Genomic DNA, 20,396 nt, shown 5'->3' on the forward strand with positions numbered 1-20,396 from the left:
ATCTCTCATCATTGATGTTTATCTTTCTCTCTCTCTCCCTCTTCCTTCCTCTCTGAAATCAATAAAAATATATATTTTTTTAAAAACAACTTTTTTTTTTCTAAACTCATATTCTTGTAAGGGCTTCAATGGAGAGAAATAGTTAAGCAAATTTAAAAGTTTTATTTCTTGATATAATCCAGCTACAAAGGCTATGTTTTATCCACCTAAAGGCATTTCCACATGAAGGTATTGACTCAGTTTCTCCAGTTCTAGTGGAACTCTGAGTTTCAAGAAGAAAAACAAAGTCTATTAAAATTGCACACAATTTAAAAACAAATGGTGACTATACAAACATGAAATAAAGGTAGAGTCAATTTGCAAACAACTCAATTGTTGTGTGTGTGTATGAATAGGAGAAACTTTGCTAGTAGTGGTAATATGTATACAAACGTCCACAGACCATCCTGGGGAAAATAGGTCAAGGCCAAACAAGTTCATACACACCTAGTTTTATGATGAAAGATGCTCATTAACTACTTTAGTGTTTACCATGAGAAATGCCTTCTGTAGGTCATGGCTCAACTTCACCTTATTTGTACCTTTCCCTGTACACCCTTTCTCCCAACCTGGAGTTAACTTCAGACCTAGAGTCTGACGTCCCTGTCACTATCATGAGCCATACACCATTAACTGCTACAAGAGAAATAGAACAGGGAATGAAGGGGCTGGGAAAAAGGTATGGGTGGGATGGATAGATAGGAAGTGATCTTTCCCTGTGCTAATAAATGAGGAAAAGAAGTGCTGTCACCATGTCCTCAGAACCCCCTGCCACCTTAGACATAAGCAGAAGCTGTGACCTCTGTCTTCTGAAGGAGAGATAGTAAAACTGGAGCAATGTGCTGTGGGACTGGCCAGCCCCACTCTGCTCCTTGCTCAGTGGCACAGAGCCTGGGCAAATTTGTGGCTATGAAGCAATGGCGTCATATGAGACACCCAGAGTTTTTGATTCTTGCTTATCTTGATGACAGTTTATCTCTGCTCCTACCATGGACCAGCTCAAGGATGAATTACACCAGGTATCACTTTATTTCTTTCATATTATTATTTTTTTAACCTACATAACAAAAATTACATGAGGTGCACCACTGAGCCAGAAAAAGTCAGGATTGCCCAGTGAATGGAATCCAGTAGAGCCTGATGCTCAGTTGGGTGAGGGCCAAAGATATTTGTAAGATTGATTAATAATCCCCTGCCTGTGGATCAATCATATAGTCTCGGTGTACCTTTTAAAACCATGGGAAAGTTATGAATTTTTCCATAAAATAAAAATCCCTATTTTAGAAATGCATTAAAAGGTACACTTTTATTAGAAATGAAAACAGTCACTTGTTTTGCCATGACAGTCACCTTCATCATTGATATTCATTTCATGATGAGAATTCTGTAGACAAATGAAGGTCAAAGCTACCCTAAACTCCACTTGGGAGGAAAACTATTATTTTTTTAAATGTTATCAATGCACACATATGTAGACATATAAATATTTATACAGAAACCTCCTTCCTAGCCAGTGAACAGAAATGGCAATAGAATGATGTGCTCTGGGAATCATCCCTGTGTGACTGGACTTGCAAATCAGGAGCATATTGTGTTCTTTTGCCATCCCTACCACTGTGGCTAATGAAGAAAGGTGAGTATCTATATATATAAAAGGCTAATATGCAAAGTGTCCCCTCAGGAGTTCAACCAGGAGTTCAATTGCTCACTGTGACGTGCGCTGACTACCAGGGGGTAGCACAGAACGAAGGAAGGCCCCAGCCAGCAGCTGGCAGTCAGGGAAGGGAGGCCGGTCAGCAGTCAGAAGGAAGGCCCTAGTCAGCAGCCATGAAGGCCTCCATCAGCCCTGATCGCCAGCCAGGCCTAGGGAACCTACCCATTCACGAATTTCGTGCACCAGGCCTCTAGTTTCATATAACATGAACAGAAAGGGACTTTGGATTCTACCCAGTTGATAGAAAAGAAAAGATGAGCGGCCCCGGAAAGTAAGGTGACTTAAGATCACATTACTTAGTTAAACCTAAAACCTAGATTTCTTGACTCTCAATCCAATCCTATTTCTGTGATATGGGAAGTATAATCAGAGTAGTAATCTATGGTATAGGGAGAGGCAAAACATTTTCAGGTTGGCTACTAGAAGTAGAAGACATTACAGCAGTAAATTTAGGAGAAACTATGAAGGTTAACCAGACCGTAGAGAAAAAGAAAGACCATAGGCTGAAGTTTGAGAATATTTCTATTTCCCTAAACCACAAGAGTAAGGCTTAGATAAGTGCACAGTAGAAATACAACCAAGAAGAGTCAGGGTCTCTGGATAAAGCTGCACCATGCATTTGATTCCCCAAGCTGCCCTAGGAATTGGACCCCACCTTATGGCTCAAAATAAATAAATCCAGATAAAAACTAACCAGTAAATAGAGGCAGAGTCATTATGATGTAGGAGACACTATATTGAAGAAAAGTCTGGGGAGGAGTTGGATGAAACTGGGGCACAAACAACAATGATACCATGGGAAAGAAAATGATTTATGGCTGACTTTTGCCTGAAAATTGCAAAGCAAGCTTCTAGGTCTTATTGGTCTGTTGCTTCTCCCTGATTTAATGAGGAAGCAATGTACCATATTGTCCTATCTGAGCATCGGCAACTGGAAGGAAACTCCAGATGTTGTGGAGCCTCATGTTCCTGGGGTTCCATGGAAGAGTCTTGGATCAATGAGCTACCCTTGCCATCACTTCAAGGACTGGGCCCAGCGAGGGGATGAGAGCCCAAAACATAAATAACAACAATGAAGCACTAGGCCTGCATTCCACTTCTGCATGTTTGTTGTGTTTGTTTGTTTGTTAATTGTCACCCAAAAATATTTTTTCTATTGATTTTCAGAGAGAGTGGAAGGGAGGGAGTGGGAAAAGAGAGAAACATCAAAGAGAGAGAGACACATTGATTGGTTGGCTTTTGCACGTGCTCCCAGGCCCAGGGATTGAGCCTGCAACCTAGGTACATGCCCTTGACTGAGAATCAAACCCACAACCCTTCAGTGTACTGGCTGACACTAACAATTGAGCAACTCAAGCCAGGGCCCACTTCAGCATTTTAAATCTTATCATAGGGCCACATATTTAATCTTTACAGGAAACCTGTAACACAGGTAGAAATTATTCATCCCTTTTAAGAAACGTATGCACCAAGGCTCAGAGACTCGTGTATTACTTGTGGAAGGTCAAACCACTGATAGCAAGGTCTGAGAATCTGCATTTCTGATCCAATTCTCCATTTTAGTGAACAGATTTACTACAAAATGGAGTCACAATCCACAATTAATGCAGAGATTTTTCAAAAGGCATCACCTCAAATTCCACAGAAATTGTATGTTTAAAGTTCACATAGTTCCTTCTAAATAATTTTTTCCAATGGAAATATAAATTTTGACATGCATCAGCCTGGTCTCAATGGCTGGTTTATTCTAATTACGATTTCTAGTGAGCGCAAATAAAATAAATCACTTTTCAAATTTAGATTTTAAAGTTAATGGAATGGGATGCATCTGGTAATTTGTTCTGTTAACATTCTATAATTGAACAGAGGTGGGAGGAAGCTCAAAAACAGGCTATACAAACCCTTTCATGATTACTTAATACTCTTACAGGATGAACACAATAGCAGCAGTTAAGATATCACTGTTTCTTGTTTTCTGAAAAACCTTCCTCTAGGTAAGAAGCAAAGCTATCAATGGAAATGCAGTAACAGTTATGACAATCTACCTGTGGCCCCTGCAACACATCTGTAGGGGCACATCCATCCCAATTCTTGTTTATGTTGGGTATCATCATTCCTTTGGTAGGGCTCATTGTCAAGTGATAGATGAATAAAGCTAATTAGGATTAACTGTACTTATAAAAGGTGTCAATGAATGTTAAAGTGTCCCATATTTATGAGAGTTATGCTCTTTGCACTTCAAGATTTTCTGATAAACATATAGGTCATAGAGCCTTTTAGTACATACTGTGTTAAATTAACCCAATGGTTAAAAACAGAAGCTACTTTCTTAACAGATGAGCTCAGCATGAGATATAATTTGTGTATTTGTTGCAGACATATAATAATAAAGACTAATAATACATGAAAGATTAAAATATACAACTCTCAGAACTCTTAGTTACTATTAAGTTATGTTCAATGAGCAAAACAAATATGAAAAACTATTTTAAAAGTTCATAAAGAATATTTAATGTGGTTTTTTTTGAGACAGGCCAGACAACATTCCTTACCTAAAATTTGCACATGTTAAAAACAACAACAAATATGATTTCACAAGTAATAATTTTTTATTAATTTCATGAATGTGTATATGTTTGTATATACATATAGCCCAGGAAATAGCCATCAATATTACAATTGTATTTTTTTCCTAAGATAAACAGATATTACATATTATCTGGACTTACCTATACCCGTGAATTTGTTCCATTCAAAATAGAGGTAACTATGTTCTCTATATGATCAAAAGTGATATCTATCCAACATTTGAACATGTCTTCTATCAGATGTGAAATGGGTGAAGTTAAAATTTCTTACCATCCAAGCTGTGACAAAGTCCCCCATCCAGGTCCCTACAGCAGCTACTTTCATGAAACTTTCATTTCGGATGCCCATATAGTCTGTAATGATATATGCTCTGTGGAAACAAACACACAAGAGATTGTCCAGACTCAGAGAGCCATACAGTCAAAGCTTCCTGGTTCAGCACCACGCAAAGATACTTTTCCCCTCTCGGTAAGCTTTCCTGCTTCCTCTCTCCACATGCACTTTCAAATTGGAGAGGCTAGGAAGGGCTCTGAGGTGTGTGGGTCAGTTCCAATTAGGCTTGAAAGACTATGACTATGCCAATTACCATGTGCATTCCATTTTGAGCTGTAAGACTGACAACAGCTTTTGGAAAATCAAACAGAAATACTCAGCAAAGGCATCATTTCATGCTCACTCAAGCATGAGGATAGCAGAAACAACTGTCGAATTAGAGCAACTTGAAAGGAAAGAGAAGAGCTCACTTTCCTTCAGCCTGTCAAGGCAGGACTGTTGGAGAGGTGCTGGGACGAGGCTTCAGATATAATACCTGAAAAAGGTTCAGAATAATGTCAAGATTTGGGGGAAATTTCCACACAATAAAGCAATGTAAAATGTGATTCAAAGATATCTACTTTAAATTATTACTTAAGTAACACTAGCCAGAGATTGAATTTCATCACTCCTTTTGTTTAGCTAACTCTTGTTTGTTTAGCTAACACCAATTTGCACTCTTCACAGGTCAAGGAGAGATTCAAAGGTATAACAAGTAATGAGACCATGCTTATTGTGGACTCCACATTTTCATTTCCATTTTCTCCTTTGATAGTCAAGAAAATCCTAAATATTATTTTACCATTTTTTAATTTCTCAGAAAACTGCGACTCAGAGAGATCAGTTAACTTGCCTAATCAATACCACATAACTCATGAATGGTAGTTAGGAACTAAATATCATTCTCTCTCTCTCTCTCTCTCTTCTCTCTCTCTCTCTCTCTCTCTCTCTCTCTTTCTCTCTCTCAAGTTTGTTCCTCTCAGATTTTTTTTTTACTTTAAATTGTGTTCCTTTTCTTATATGACTAGAGGCTCAGTGCACAAAATTCATGCATGGAGGGGGTCCCCACAGCCCAGCCTGCACCCTCTCCAATCCGGGACCCCTCGGGGGATGTCCAACTGCCCGTTTAAGCCCAATTCCGGTGATTGGGCCTAAACCGGCAGTCGGACATCCCTCTCACAATCCGGGACCACTGGCTCCTAACTGCTCACCTACCTGCCTGCCTGATCGTCCCTAATTGCCCCCCCTGCCAGCCTGATCACCCCTAACCACCTCTGCCTGCCGGCCTGATTGTCCCTAACTGCCCCCCTGGCAGCCTGATCACCCCTAACCACTTCTGCCTGCCAGCCTAATCACCCCTAACTGCCCCCCCTGCCGGCCTAGTTGATCCCAACTACTCCCCCTGCCAGCCTGGTCACCCCCATCTGTCCTCCCCCACCAGCCGGTCACCCCTAACTGTCCCCCCTGCCAGCCTGGTCACCCCCAACTGACCGCCCTGCTGGCCTGGTCTCCCCCAACTGCACCCCCTGCCTGCCTGGTCACCCCTCACTGCCCCCCCTGCTGGCCTGGTCTTCCCATGCAGCCTGCTGTTTAGTCATTTGGTCATCCCTCACTAACCCCGCTGCCAGCCTTATTATTTGGTCATTACTGTGAGGGCGTTCTGACCAATTTGCATATTACCCTTTTATTAGTATAGATAATACCTGTACAGTTTAGAGTACTAGTTGAACCTGATTCTTCTTAGATTAACTTTAAAACAACACATAGTAAAGAATTACAGTTTGTCAGTTATCTACTAAAAGTATGAAGAAGCACATATTTTGAAGCCATTGAGAGGCAAAGCATCTCCAGGTCAGTCACTTATTTTCTGGTGTTATTTCAGATAGTTTTTGTAGTCCATAAAATAAACAGATAATGAAATAGTTTTATTTAATAACAAAAGCAAACTTATGAACTTGAAAAAAAACAACTCTCTTTCGATGTGCTTCATTCACCTACCTTGGAGGGTCTACATAAATCTCTTAAGATCTCACCCCAAAATTCTGCATGTCTAAATCTATGGCTTTCCATAGAAGTCAAAAAATTTATTGCTGCCATAAAGTGTGTATTTCCAGTGTGCCAGAGACTGTTATTAGCACTTTAAATACTGTGTCTCCACATGTCAGCACAATGACATGTATCATTATTCCTGTTTCCTCGACATGGAATTGAGGCTTTAGAGAGTTTTTGCAACTTTTTCAAGATCAAGCATTTAGTAAATGGACAAGTTTTGAATCTAAATTTGATTGAACTTCCAAATCTAGGCACTTAACCACTATGAATACCTTCTTCCTACAAGTGCTAAGGAGAGATAAAAATAAAAATAAAAACCACAAAGGATAACTGCTCTGTTTACCAGTATTTTAGCAGGCATGACTTATTTCCTTTGAGGATAATTGATAAAATGTCAGAAGAGCATCCAGAAGCTGCAACTCCCCAGAGCTACCACCAAGTCTCAGACTCCCACTGAGTTCCCTAATCAAGAAGCCTCTACTTGAAAGCCCCCATGTTAACTTGGACAGTTGGTGTTACTCCCGTCAGTACCACTACTGCTGACAGTCCTTGGGCAGTGAACTCAGTGTACTCTGGAGTATTAGTTCTGGTAACTGTCCAGCTCTTCTGATGACACATATTTTGAAGAATATGCTCAATGCCACACCCCTACTTGTCTACTTGCCAATTAGTTCTAGAATGCAGTAGGCTAGGGTGGAAATGTCAGGGCACATTCATTGTGGTTGAATAGATGTGTATAAAAGAAGGTATCATTCTTTTATTCAGTATCTAAAAATAAAAATGAGATAAACTTGCAACAGATCAGTGATCCAGCCCCCCGCCAAAAAAAAAAAAAAACCCTAAAAAATCTGAATAAAATTACCCCCAAATTCCCAAATTCTGCTTAAAGACATAAGAGAGCTGATAAAGCAATGGGGGATTAAAAAAAACCCAAGATACCAGATTGAAAAGAATCATGAAAAGGTGGGCTGTATTTCCTGAGGGGACATTTGCTGATTCTGGGCTTCGCCTGGACAGAGGGCAGTCTCGGTGGATTGGAGAGACATGAGAAACTTAAGGAGCCAAGATCCTCCTGAGAAAGTAGGAGCCCAGAAAGGAGCATGATACTTTTGCTAAATTATGAATTTGTTCAGGGGGTAAGCTAAGACACTCAGCAGAAAGTCCCTGAAGAGCACAGCAGAGGTCTGGCAAGTTCCCCACGCTGAAGAGATTGCTATAGTTCAGAACCTGCCAGATGGAATGGCCCAAGAGAATACACAGAGCCATGGAGGGCGGGAGAAAACTACAGACAGATGGTCCTTGACGAAACTGGGAATCAGTCCTTGCCAGTCCATTCAATGCCTAGATTAAGGTGATCAGGCTCTAGTCCTTCTACTTAACAGAGGAAAGAGGGAACCTTTTCTGAAAGAATAAAATATCACTTAGATCCTCTTTATATATTTTTATATAACAGCCAACATTCATTCAAACATTACTAAGATGTCAAGAAATAGGACCATACCACTGAAAACCAAGAGAGAAAACAATATCTAGACAATAAGCTCCAGGACAGGAAGTTATTTTGGTTCTTTTCACTGTTGATTTGCTAGCACCTAGAGCTATGTCTGCATATAGAAAGTGATCAACATTTGCTTAAATGTATGAATTAACTAAATGACCCCAATTCTTCACATTTATTTCTATGTGTCATGGGTAGACCTATGCATAGTAAGCCCTAGAAGCAGAATAAAATGAGATTGAATCATGAAGCACGCTTCCACAGAGAAAGACATTAAACATGTTTTTAAACTTTTTTGCGTGTTCACTTTATTTCTCCACTGACATTTGTATCTCCATGATAGCTGTCGCATGTACATCTTCAATGACGTATCAGCACAAATCAAAGACAGGCCCTTCCCCTGTGGCTGTGGGCAGGTGGTGAGTACTGGATGCTATGATAACAATGCAGATGAGACAGCACAGGAAATTTATGAAATAACTAATATATTTAAAAGTGAAGAGTGATCTATAAAAGTTAGTAATCTTATTTTTGCTGATTTGGAAAAATGTAAAGAATTACAAATATGCAGACCTGTCAAATTTTTTTCAATTATTAGTTTACTGATTTGCATATCCATTAACATTTAACTATATTTCCTGCTTAGGTTGTAAAGGACAAGGCATGCATACATTTACATCAGCAATTTGAACCAGTTTGAATATCACATTGGACTCATAAATTTGTGAGACTTTATACCAAATGATATTAGGCAGTGGTTCTGAATTAAATTTTATTTGCTAGGAGGCACCATTAAAGTCTGAGTTTTGTTTGGAGCTTTTACCTAATTATTTCAATTATTCACACATCTTTTGCATTGTTTTGTATTTTAGATGATTATCTCTACTATGCATAGTTCTAAAAATTTTTGCAATTCTATCAGCCTTTCAAGTAAATATTGGTCACTAAACTTTTCTTAAAAGATTCTAAATGAATTTTTTTTTCAGGCTACAACTTCAGGTTGTATGTCTTCTTGAGATTCCAAGCTTACCTGTCAAATTCATAACAAATGTGTAGAAATTTCTAACTACAGGATCTTGGAAAAGTTCATAATTATCTTAGCCAGTAAACATGAGCTACCAAGATTACTGTAGCTCTCTCTCCACCATGTGAGAATACAGCAAGCAGTCAGCCATCTACAAGCCAGGAAGAGAGCTCTCACCAGAACTCATCCATGCTGGTACCCTGATCTCAGTCCCCCAGCCTGTAGAACTGTGAAAATAAATGTCTGCTGTTTAAGTCAGAAAAAGAAGGGGGGGGGAAAAAAGACTACTGTACCTAAATGGTCATAAACTAAACAGACTCTACTATGGGCTAAATAGTCAATAAAACTGTAATACAATCAGTTAGTCTTACAGGTGAGTCATGATCACTAGCAAAATAAAAAAAGGTTCAATTCACTTCAGCCTGTTATTTATATGTACGTGGATGCAGTCATTGCCAGGTGATTTATGAGTTGAGTCTCTGAAAGTTTAACATGAGGCAGTAAGCATAGATCACCAAACCAATACTGATTCATGCTTCACTGAGGATCCATCTGTGGCCAGATGGTTTCATCATGTCTCAGCTGTCTCTCCCAGCCATGTTTGGGCAACATAAACAATTCGGGGGGCTTCACACATAAGTAAATCATGAATAAGGAGTTGACTTACATGATCACAGATCTGCATTAAACACAATGAAACAAAACAAAAACTCTAAACATCCTTATAACATTGAGGTACAATTGGTCACTACAAAACTTCAGGAGTTAAATCTAGATTTATTATATTAACCCTTTCTCTTTTTGTGTTTGTAATGAAAATATTAAAAGCCTTTAATCTAGTCACTTAGTCAACTATTATCCAAATAACCACATTTTAGTATTTTGCTCAAAATTCCTAGCTCTTGCTTATTGAAAGGCTTTGATAGAGCTCAATATATGTGTATGGACCTTCCAAGAAAGACCTAGGGTATGAAGCTATGGAGCAAAATCCACTGAAATGTCAAAATGCTGCAGACAATTGTTAGAAGTAGCCTGAAATGATTACAATTGCAACTGGACCTAACATTGCTTATAGATAAAATAACACCTCAAATTCCCCAACTTTAGCCATTCATCCCTTCTAATGTCTATGAGGAAGTAAGATATAAAAAGACTATAGGTGGAGTTTTCATTGAACAAACCCACCAAACTTCAACTATATTTTTCCTTCCTTACCTAGCTTCAGCCCATTCAGTGAATTTCACTTATATTTTATGCAGAAACCTTAGTATAACATCAATTCCTCCATCTCCTTTAATCTCAACATTTGATTAGTCACTAAGGTTCCCTCTGAAGGGCTCTCAAATCTATGGTGTTTTTCTTTCATCATCACTACCAATGTCTTAACTCCTTTCATAATCTTCTCTGTTCTGAATTAGCACAATAGTCGCCCACTTTCCTGTGACTGTCTCCCCTTATTATAGAATATCTATGGCCACTAGAGTGACTTCTAGAGTTGTCATGTGTTATGACAGGAGAGCAGGCGTCCTGGAACCAGAAAGTGCTGGGCTTGCAAACAACCTCCCCATTCTAACCTAGGACAAATGATCAACTCAGTCACCACCCAGTCCCTCATCCGTAGAATGGGGACTTAAAAATACCTTCCCTTCACAAGGGTTTCTCGAAGATTAGATTAAATAAATTATTTAAAGCTTCTGACAACTATTCATAATAAGCATGTTAAAAAATGGTTGCCCTGACCGGTTTGGCTCAGTGGATAGAGCATCGGCCTGCAGACTAAAAGGTCCCAGGTTTGATTCCGATCAAGGGCATGTACCTTGGTTGTGGGTACATCCCCAGTAGGGGGTGTGCAGGAGGCAGCTGATTGATGTTTCTCTCCCCTCGATGTTTCTAACTCTCTATCCCTCTCCCTTCCTCTCTGTAAAAATAAATAAATAAATAAATAAATAAATAAATAAATAAATAAATAAATAAAAAATATTAAAATATATATTTTTTAAAAATGGTTGACTTTGGCCTCCTGGTTCCTACCTTCTAAAATAATTAGAGTAGTTCCTATTGCCACAGAGTAAAAAGACTCTCCACTCTTTCTAAGTCATCTTCTTTTTTAGACAGATCTCCTTCTATCTCACAATCTCCTTTTTTCAGGCTCTGCTCCTCACCATGAAATCAGTCTCACTCAACACCCCACCATTTTATGACATACCTTAGTATCCGTGTGCAGTGCCCTCTTTGTTTGAAATGCCATCCTCTTTCCTCTGGCCTAAGATTAGTAACTCAGCCTATCCACTGAGAAATCTCCTGCCATTACTCTTAAAAGCCATCCCTTCCCTAGTGTTACTATGTCAATTTGAATATACTCCTATGTTTAATACATTTCCCAGAATATTTTAATGATTTTTCTCACATTGCCTCTCTCTCTCCCAAAAGACTTGGTTCATCAATACAAGAGCTGGATAGTAAAGATATTCATTTTATCCATGTGGAAAAAAAATTATTTTACTACCTTGCAAATGGATACTGCCAAACCACATTTGTTGTTTGTTCTTTAAAGTAAAAATTTAGAAGTTTGCAAGGTTACAAAACAATATAGCCTCAAAACTAATTTTAAAGTTACAGAATTTTCGTGGTTATTCCCCAAATTTTTTTATTAGTCCAATTTTTTTCTCAACCTCACAAATACTCCAGAAATATACAATCTAACAAAATGCTCAAGGAGTTGTCTTCTACTTCTGATAAACACTATCAAGATACTTCATGTATCTTTACTAAAGTCATTGGACAAATAATAGAAAGCACAAAATTTGTAAATCCTGATCTTATTGCCAAGAGAATCCCAATAAATCTCAAAGGATTGCAGAGAGTCACAAATTACCTAAAATTAATTTTATATCTAACTTAATCATATTTTAAAGTTAAATAACATTCACTGTGTTTATGACTATTCTAATAAAACTTATCTGAATTGTAAAAGTGAATTGCAAGCTGTGCCAGAATGGCATTAATTAATTTATCCTACATAATGATGCTTTCTTCCAAAGTAATTAGAGAGGCATAAAATACTTACGTATTCTGCTAAGACTCTGATGTTACTCAAAGTAGGACAAAACAAAACAAAACCAAGTTTAACTTTAATCAGCATATGTCAGCAAAGATAATTGTTCATGGTTTTTTAAAGGTCAAGAGAGATAAGAAATAATGGAATGAAAACAATGAGACATAAATACAATAATTAACTTTTAGCAGATTAAGCATACATCCACTTAGTGGAGAACAGAGATCTGGATAAAGTTTCACAGGAAGTTGGGATAGGCACCCTAGAATTAAGTTTACCAATGATATGGGTAATTTGAGGTAGCATATATAGAATCCAAAGACTTTCCAGGTGTTAAATACTACTGAAATGCTAAATATCACACACCCTCCACCCTCGGCAACCCTTGGATTAGAACTCTGTGTAAGAGCCAAGCCTATGGCTATCTCCTTAGTCTAATAATGTCTAATTATTATCACATGCCCTTCAAATTATAGGTGATACCACTTCATTACACCAGAAATTTGCTCTGCGACTTTATTAATTGTGGAGCTTTATTTGCTCTAACAATGAAGAATTCCAAACTCTGCTTTTGCAGTATGTGCCTCACAAGTTCCACTCCAGCCTATAAAAGAACAGAAGGAAATAAAGCCACATTGCCCCCCGCACATCTTATGAGAATTTCAAGCCCACAAGGTTCTTCCCAAATAATTCAATAAGTTTTCAGAGAGTTTTATTTGTGCTGCTAGAACTTTTAGTTACAATAGTGCTATTCTCAGTTGACACTGATGTCAAAGATGGTTCCAAAGTTATCCTGTTCTACTGATATCCACCAAAGCTGTGCTGCAGCTACTCATGTTGTCAGTGGGCATGCCAACGTCCAAAGGTACTGATATCTGTGTGAAAGGCAAGGGAGGCATCATTACAAATTCTGTTACTGTACCCTGTGCCACCTTCACTGATCCTGAGTTCCATCACCAGTACATTCACATTGCTCCACTGTCCTGGGTTGAAGGCAGAAGTTACACCTCAAAGCCAGGTCTGCACTTCCCAAAAGCCTATTATCATTTGAGGGGCCCCCAGTGAAGCAGCCAAGTTCCCATCAACCACAACCCTCTTCCTTGGTCACAAGTCTGTCTACTCACACACTTCTCAATCATATTTTTATTGGCCACTCTTAAAAATGAACAGACTTCAGATATCATATATTTGAGGAAAATCTCCAGCAGAATTTCAAAACACTCAAAACTAAACAAAAACAGGAAAGTCAGAGGATATACAATATGCAGAAAGCAGAGAAAAATTATGAGGCTATAATTAAGATATTTTTCAGACCTAAAAAGTCAAAATTCTATTATAAGTTGACTATAAAAAAATTGTTTTATCTAAAACTAAAGCTCCATAAAGGTTGAAAGTTCAAAAGGTTGAAAAAATATACAAATAATAAAAATATATGGTGTAGCTACTAGTACCCTAATTTAAATGAAGGCAAAATGTATTATAAATTCACACAGAAAATGTGAGACACCAACAAACAGTAAGTCCTCACTTAAAGTAGTCAACAGATTCTGTGACTTTATAAAATAAAGTATAATGAAACCAATTTTACCATAGGCTAATTTATATAAACAAGAATTAAGTTATTTTAATTTCTGTATTTGGGGGGCACATTACATCATCCTGATAATTTGAAATTTTTGTCATTAAGTAAGGTTTCCTCTTAGTCAGGTCCTTGAATGTTTTTCTCAACATCATTTTGTTATCATTGACAAAAGCTATGAAAAAAAAATTGGCAAATTCACCCAGAAAATGGGAGATATCAACATAAAGTAAGTTCTCACTTAACATCCAGTCAAAAGACTTAAAATTGATCACTCTCTAGTAAAACCAATTAAAATATGAGCCCAAAAGGCACAAATAACCAATGTCAGAAATGAAAAAGGGGCATCGCTACAGATGCGGCAGAGTTTAAACAGATCATCAGAGTGCATTTAAGAAATATAGATGAAACCAACAAATTACAAGAAAAACATTTACAAATTACCAAAATGTACACAGGAATACAAAAACAGCTCTAGTCACAAAACTGAATTTCATAATTAGAAACTGTCCCGCAAGAAAATTCCAAGCACAGATGCGCACAGAGGCAACAAGAGAAATGTGCAGGAATGTTTATAGCATCATTATTTATAATAGCCTAAAACTGGAAACAGCCAGAATGTCTAGCAACAAAAGAAGGGAGGGCATAGTCATACAATGGAGGCTATTCAACAATGAAAAAAAAAAAAAAAACAACCCACAAACTACTACTTTACAAAGCCTGGATGGAGCTTAGAAGCTGTATTATAAAAGAAGCCAAACCAAAAAAAAAAGAGAGAGAGAGAGAGAGAGAGAGAGAGAGAGAGAGAGAGAGAGAACATAGTATGTAGATACAAGTATATAATGCTTAGAAACAGGCAAAATTAAGCCACAGTGATTAGGAAAGTATTATACACGGTAAAACTGTCAAAAAATGCAAGGGAAGAACATAAAAGTAAAATAGGGCTTACTTTGGAAGGAGAGAGAGGTTTTCTATTAGGAAAGACAAGCAGAAGGCTCTGGGATGCTGACAGTGTTCTTTTGTTTAACATGAATGGTGATAACATGGGTCACATGGGCATTCACTTATAAATATTTTATAATAATTCACTTTACAATCATAAGCTGCACATAGGTGTTCTGAGTACTTTTGGATAGGTATGTTATTTCTACATGTTTAAGAATTATGAAAACATGAAGGACCTATCTATTATTATAGAAAAGTCTTGAGAAATTGTAGCTACAGCTGTCACTTTTAGGGGAAATACTGCATAGCAAAAGATCAACTTAGCTTTGGGGAGAAAAGTGTTTTTATATTGGATTGCAGTGCGCCACAAAGGCAAGTGGGGGAATAACAGATGATTCCTGATGTGCGATGAAGCCTGGGTGCATGTTGGGTGTTGGAACAGCTCAATGAGTGCAATATCCTGGCCAGAACAAGAACAATATAAGGAATAATAAAAAATGAAGCTGAAGTTAATGACGTAGTGAAGGGCATTAAGTACCTACACTGCAGTTCAGCCCCTGTTTTGAAGCCTGCGGACAATTCACATTTGGAATTCAGGTTGTTTGAGTTTCTTGCACAAGGCACTACATTTTAAACATCTTTCTGCTTTTTAACTAACCGTGCTTCTTTGTATCTCTTCGTGGGAAAGTGATGGTACAGCCATATCAAAGCAATGGCTACCGTTTTGACACACATCATGCCTGTAAGGCAGAGAGTAAATCAAGTGCCATTTGAAAGACCCATAAAAATTTATATCTGCTTCATTGACTTCAATGTGTGGAGCAGAAAGTCACCCCGAAGCCCTGTTCCCTCAGCTCCATGAAGAATCACCTGGGCAATTTCCCAGGAGCTCGCTTGTTTAAGATAAGAAAGGTGCTGGCAAAGGAGGACAGGAAAGAGTAGAACAAGCTCCGGTGAGTCCAGCAAAGCTCTCCAAGACCCTGCCATGCAGAGCTGGCCACCGGTGAGGAAACGGGTGATCTTCCTCAAGAGGGGAAGTATGAAGGCTTGTTAAGGGCTTGACTAAGGCCCAGGGGAAGGGAAGAATGACAAGGACACTCCCAACACACACCATGGGAAAAGTGATGGCCAAGATGCCGACTCAGGGACATGGATGGGAGAGCTGTTTCCAGCACCCAACGTGACTGATGGGAGTTCTTCCGAACCCGGCCATTCTGGGATGAGGGGCACTCTGTGGTTATGCAGGGTCTGGGCCATGGAGGACACTTATGCTGAGAGGACAGGAGCCCATGTAACTGTGCAGCTGAACGCTTGCTTCAACAGCAACACCACGTGGCAGCAAGACACACGCAAGTAGAAGAATAATCAGAGGGCAGAGCTTCCTCTCTGGCCGGTATCTGATAAGGCATCAAAGTGAAGGTCGATTGGTTGGGTAAAACTTCAAAAGGGAAACTGGGCTCCTTGCTAATGAATGCAGGTAGAGCTTCAGGTCATTAATTAGAAAGGTTAGAATAAATTAGCCCAAAGTTGTACTGTGTGTGTGAAGCATTCATGCTATGAATAGTTGATGCCAGAGATTTCTGCACGATCAGCTTATATCAGCTTTATGTGTTTATTATTCTCTGCAAATATTGAAAGCATAGGTTTTGGGTAGGAATTCGAAGTCTCTTTGCCTAGAAATTTCTTTTCAGGGAACTCAGGTACAAGGAGCATAACCCAGCTCTGAAAGAATAGCCACTGAAGACACCTCCCAGCCATCTGCAACTTAACTAGAAGGAGAGTTATTTATTTATTTATTTGTTGAGCAACAGTGATTGAACACCTCCTGTTGAACAGTTCCTGTGCCTGGAACTGGACTAGGTGCTGGGAATAGAAAGATGAATAAGACATGGTCATTACCATTTAGCAAGTAAATAATAATAGCAACATTCAAATACCTGCACAGAGCCCTCTGTGAAAAATGCTATACGTGAGGGGAGAGGCAGAAATGAGAGCCCCCAGTTCTGGTGTGAAGTGGGGAGCAGGGAGAAGAGCAGGCTTCACAGGAGGACAGAGGAGGGAAAACACGTGTGAAGTAGGAAGAAATGGATGTACAGAGGCAAACACGGCTGGAAGCAGCAGGCACGTTAGAGGGAGACTCACTGCTGCCAGGGAAGCAGTGGCTGCAGGAGGGAGGGCTTTGCACAGCCTTCGTGAGATTTGCTTTTTCAAACACTCAGGGGGATGGGAACAGTAGAACGACAAACCCTGTTCCCTACCCCAACATCTACTTGGATGTTATCTACTTCATAGCTTTAAAATGCTTTCCATGTAGGAAACTGTATCAGTCAGGATTTTTTAGAGAAAAAGAACTGGTAGGAGATGATGATGATGATGATGAGAGAGAGAGAGAGAGATAGAGAGAGAGAGAGAGAGAGAGAGATAGATAGATAGATAGATAGATAGATAGATAGATAGATAGATAGATAGATAGATAGGCAGACAGACACATACATACACATACACATACACAAAAAGATTTCTTTCAGGGAATTGGCTTATGAAATTGTGGTGGCCAACAAGTCTGACATCTGTAGAGTAGTTTTGCAGGTTGGAATTTCTTGGGCAGAGGCTGATGTTTCAATCTTCAGGAAGAACTTGTTTCTCTGGGAAACCCGTTTTGCTTTGAACTGATTGGGTGTGGTCACCCACATTATCGAGATTATGCCCCTTTAGTTGAAGTCAGCTGGTTGTAGGTGTGAACCACATCTACAAGAGACCTTCACAGCAACACCTAGATTGGTGTGTGATTAAATAGCTGGGTACATAACAGCAAACCATCACTGAAGCCATACTCCCAATTTACAATTAAATATGTATTTGTTTTCACATCCAAAAAGACAATTCCCATTAACATCTGATATTACATTTTAAAATTTCCACAAATTTAATTTTTAAAATTAACATAATTCCTATAACATTGCCTCTACTTTCTCTAACACACACACACACACACACACACACACAACACACACACAAACACACACACAAATACCTCATCAAACAGAGACGGTGCTTCTCATTAATACTCTAGTTGAGAAGTTGAAAGTTGATACCGTCAATATTTTATCATTCAAACTGTGGGATTTCATAGTATTTCTGAAATTTTAATTCAATTTCCATGAATCCACACCTGTACCTCAGTCTGTAAGGAGTTTTGTTGTTTCAACAGAAACCTCCATAAGCTCTCTGTCTCCCCGCTCCTTTCTGAAGTCCTTACTCACACTAGAATGATTTTTGCTGTCAAGCATCAACTTCCTGCTCTTATGTGAACAGCTGCAGTTAACAGATAACTCACTCACTTTCATGTCCAGCCTAAAAAGCATTCCTTTGAAACCCAAAGGTACTCACTTTTCATTCCTCTTGAATGCAGAGGTCAGGGTTAGACTGGGTATTTTTATTAAATGATCAATTTTTTTTTTCATTAACAACAGACTATCTCTTGAGCAGACTATCCTCTGCATACACTCTATCCAGCACACTGTACTAAGCAGTCACCAGCCTGTGAGAAACACTGCAGAATGCTAATAACCTATGAAATCACCGCCAGCCAGATCTGTGAAGATCAGAAACTGTTTCTGGAGTCCTGCTAGTTCCAGCGCAGCATATAAACACAGGTAGCAATATCTCACACAGTGCCAACGCTGTCGGCATTCAGTTCATACTTGTTAAATCTGAAGAGAAAGGGAGAGAGGTTCCACCTTTGGGAGAAACACAACCTTCTTTCTTAGATGGTAAGGAAGAACTGGAAATTGATATCAACCCAAACTGAGTTTTGTATGTATTTATGCTAATAATAGAAGAGCACATACTTATTACAGATTTTAGGTTCACTCATATCCAAAATTATACTTTCAGGCATCTTCATAAACCCCTTAACTGAAGTGACCCGGTGCTTGTGACCTGGTGGCTTACAGGGCAGGAGAAGGGGATGGGAACACCACTGGACCTCCTAACAGTGGTTGCCATGTATGTGTCCCAACAACCAGAAATCACGAGAGGGGCCTGAGCAATCAGAATCTGAACTGGGATCCCAAAGCCAAGGATTAGCAGATAACTGAGGCCTATTTAGAGCTCCTCAGCGACTTAATAAAAAAGCAATTCATCAAGTCCAGGAGGGTGACTTAATAGAAATGTGGGCACCAGGATACAAAATCAGACAATGTCCATAGGCAGGGACAAAGGAAGCTGGTAGCAACTCCTGAGCTAAAAAAACAAACCTTCTAGTTACAGACATGGTTAACGTTTTATCTAGCTCCTGCCGCTGGAGTGAGGGCATGCTCGGAGTGCTTAAAATGGAGAGAACGGGCCTAAGGGATGCCTCCAGATATACACTGGCGTCTGAGCCTGGAAGACTTTCCTGCTTTTTATGGTTGAAGTATAAGTGCACAATGCAAGAAAAATCAGGGGCGCAACAGCCTTTCCTTAACATTGTCCTGATAAAGTGTTTGGTGGCTTTAGTCTGTCTGACAGTCCTCATGCTAATCAGCAACACTCCGAATTAAGAACAGAAGATATCTAACAGACAATGGTAATTTCTATTAATATGAAGTATCTGTTGTCTATTTAACCGAATCATCTTCTTTTCCTGTCCTTGTCTCTTCATGGTGTGGATTTACCTACTCTGGGCACCCACCTTCAAGGGCACCAGGTAATGGCGCACCAGTTGCTCTCGGCCCCATCTCCTAACCTCTGCTCTGAGTTTTCTCTCTCCAGGCCTTTCAGTTCCATTCTGTTGACTTTATACCTGAAATAAATTCTTGTCTGCCTAGACTGCACTTCCTTAAAGATCTATATGGATTTTCATCTCCTCCATCCCCAAGACCACCTTCCCAGAATCCTCAGCTCTCTCCACCACTGCTCAAAGGTGAGCATGCCCTGCCCATTCTTCATTTTTAATCTATGCTCTGTTCTTGCTCAAACCTGGTTACACTGTAGATTGCCCTTGGGAACCTCTAAGATACATCATTGCCTGGGCCCAATAGATTCTGACATAATTAAGCTGCTGGGAACACAGGCATCAGTATTGATTTAAGCCTCCTGGTGATGCTAACACAGAGAGACTTGGGGTCCACAGCTAAAACTTCTGCTCGCTGCCCCTGTTGGTCTGCAAGGCAATTTGGAGCAAGAGTCACCCCACTAAGTCACAAAGGCACTACAAAGACCCCTGAAAAGCAGGATATTGCATAAAAAGCAGGATATATTCTAAGCCCCCAAATACCACAATTATATACATTTGGACAGATCAGGAATGACCAAACCAGAGGCTTGTGAAAAGGAAACAGGGATGGCCTCCTGCCTTCCAGCAAAGGGCCTTTATTTATTCGTCAGATTGGGTGTCCACCAGATTAATAATGAATTCCACTGAGAAAAACCATTCCACCATCAAAGGTAGTTAAAGTCTGTTCAGGGTGCTCAGTTTTAACTATCCAATTCTCTGTTGAAGCTCATGAAAAAATGATGGAAATATCAAAGAACAATCTGCTTCAAAATTATTGATTTAAAAGTGCACAGCACGTGAAGACATAATTACATCTTTGGTGATTAACA

At 39.2% G+C, this 20,396-nt stretch overlaps 1 protein-coding gene across 3 annotated transcripts in view; it reads right to left on the bottom strand.

The window, feature by feature from the left end:
• TMEM117 (transmembrane protein 117) overlaps positions 1-20,396 on the bottom strand; it is a 448,876-nt gene that overhangs the window by 212,340 nt on the left and 216,140 nt on the right. For 2 of the 3 annotated variants that reach the window (XM_054719144.1, XM_054719143.1), the window contains exon 4: positions 4,613-4,712. The exons of the other annotated variant lie outside the window; for it this stretch is intronic. In XM_054719144.1, the coding sequence (XP_054575119.1) occupies positions 4,613-4,712 (100 nt within the window). The remainder of the gene's footprint in view (positions 1-4,612; positions 4,713-20,396) is intronic. 3 annotated transcript variants of the gene reach the window in all.

The sequence above is a fragment of the Eptesicus fuscus genome, chromosome 7 (assembly GCF_027574615.1).
Source record: "Eptesicus fuscus isolate TK198812 chromosome 7, DD_ASM_mEF_20220401, whole genome shotgun sequence".
In the NCBI taxonomy this organism is placed as follows: domain Eukaryota; kingdom Metazoa; phylum Chordata; class Mammalia; order Chiroptera; family Vespertilionidae; genus Eptesicus; species Eptesicus fuscus.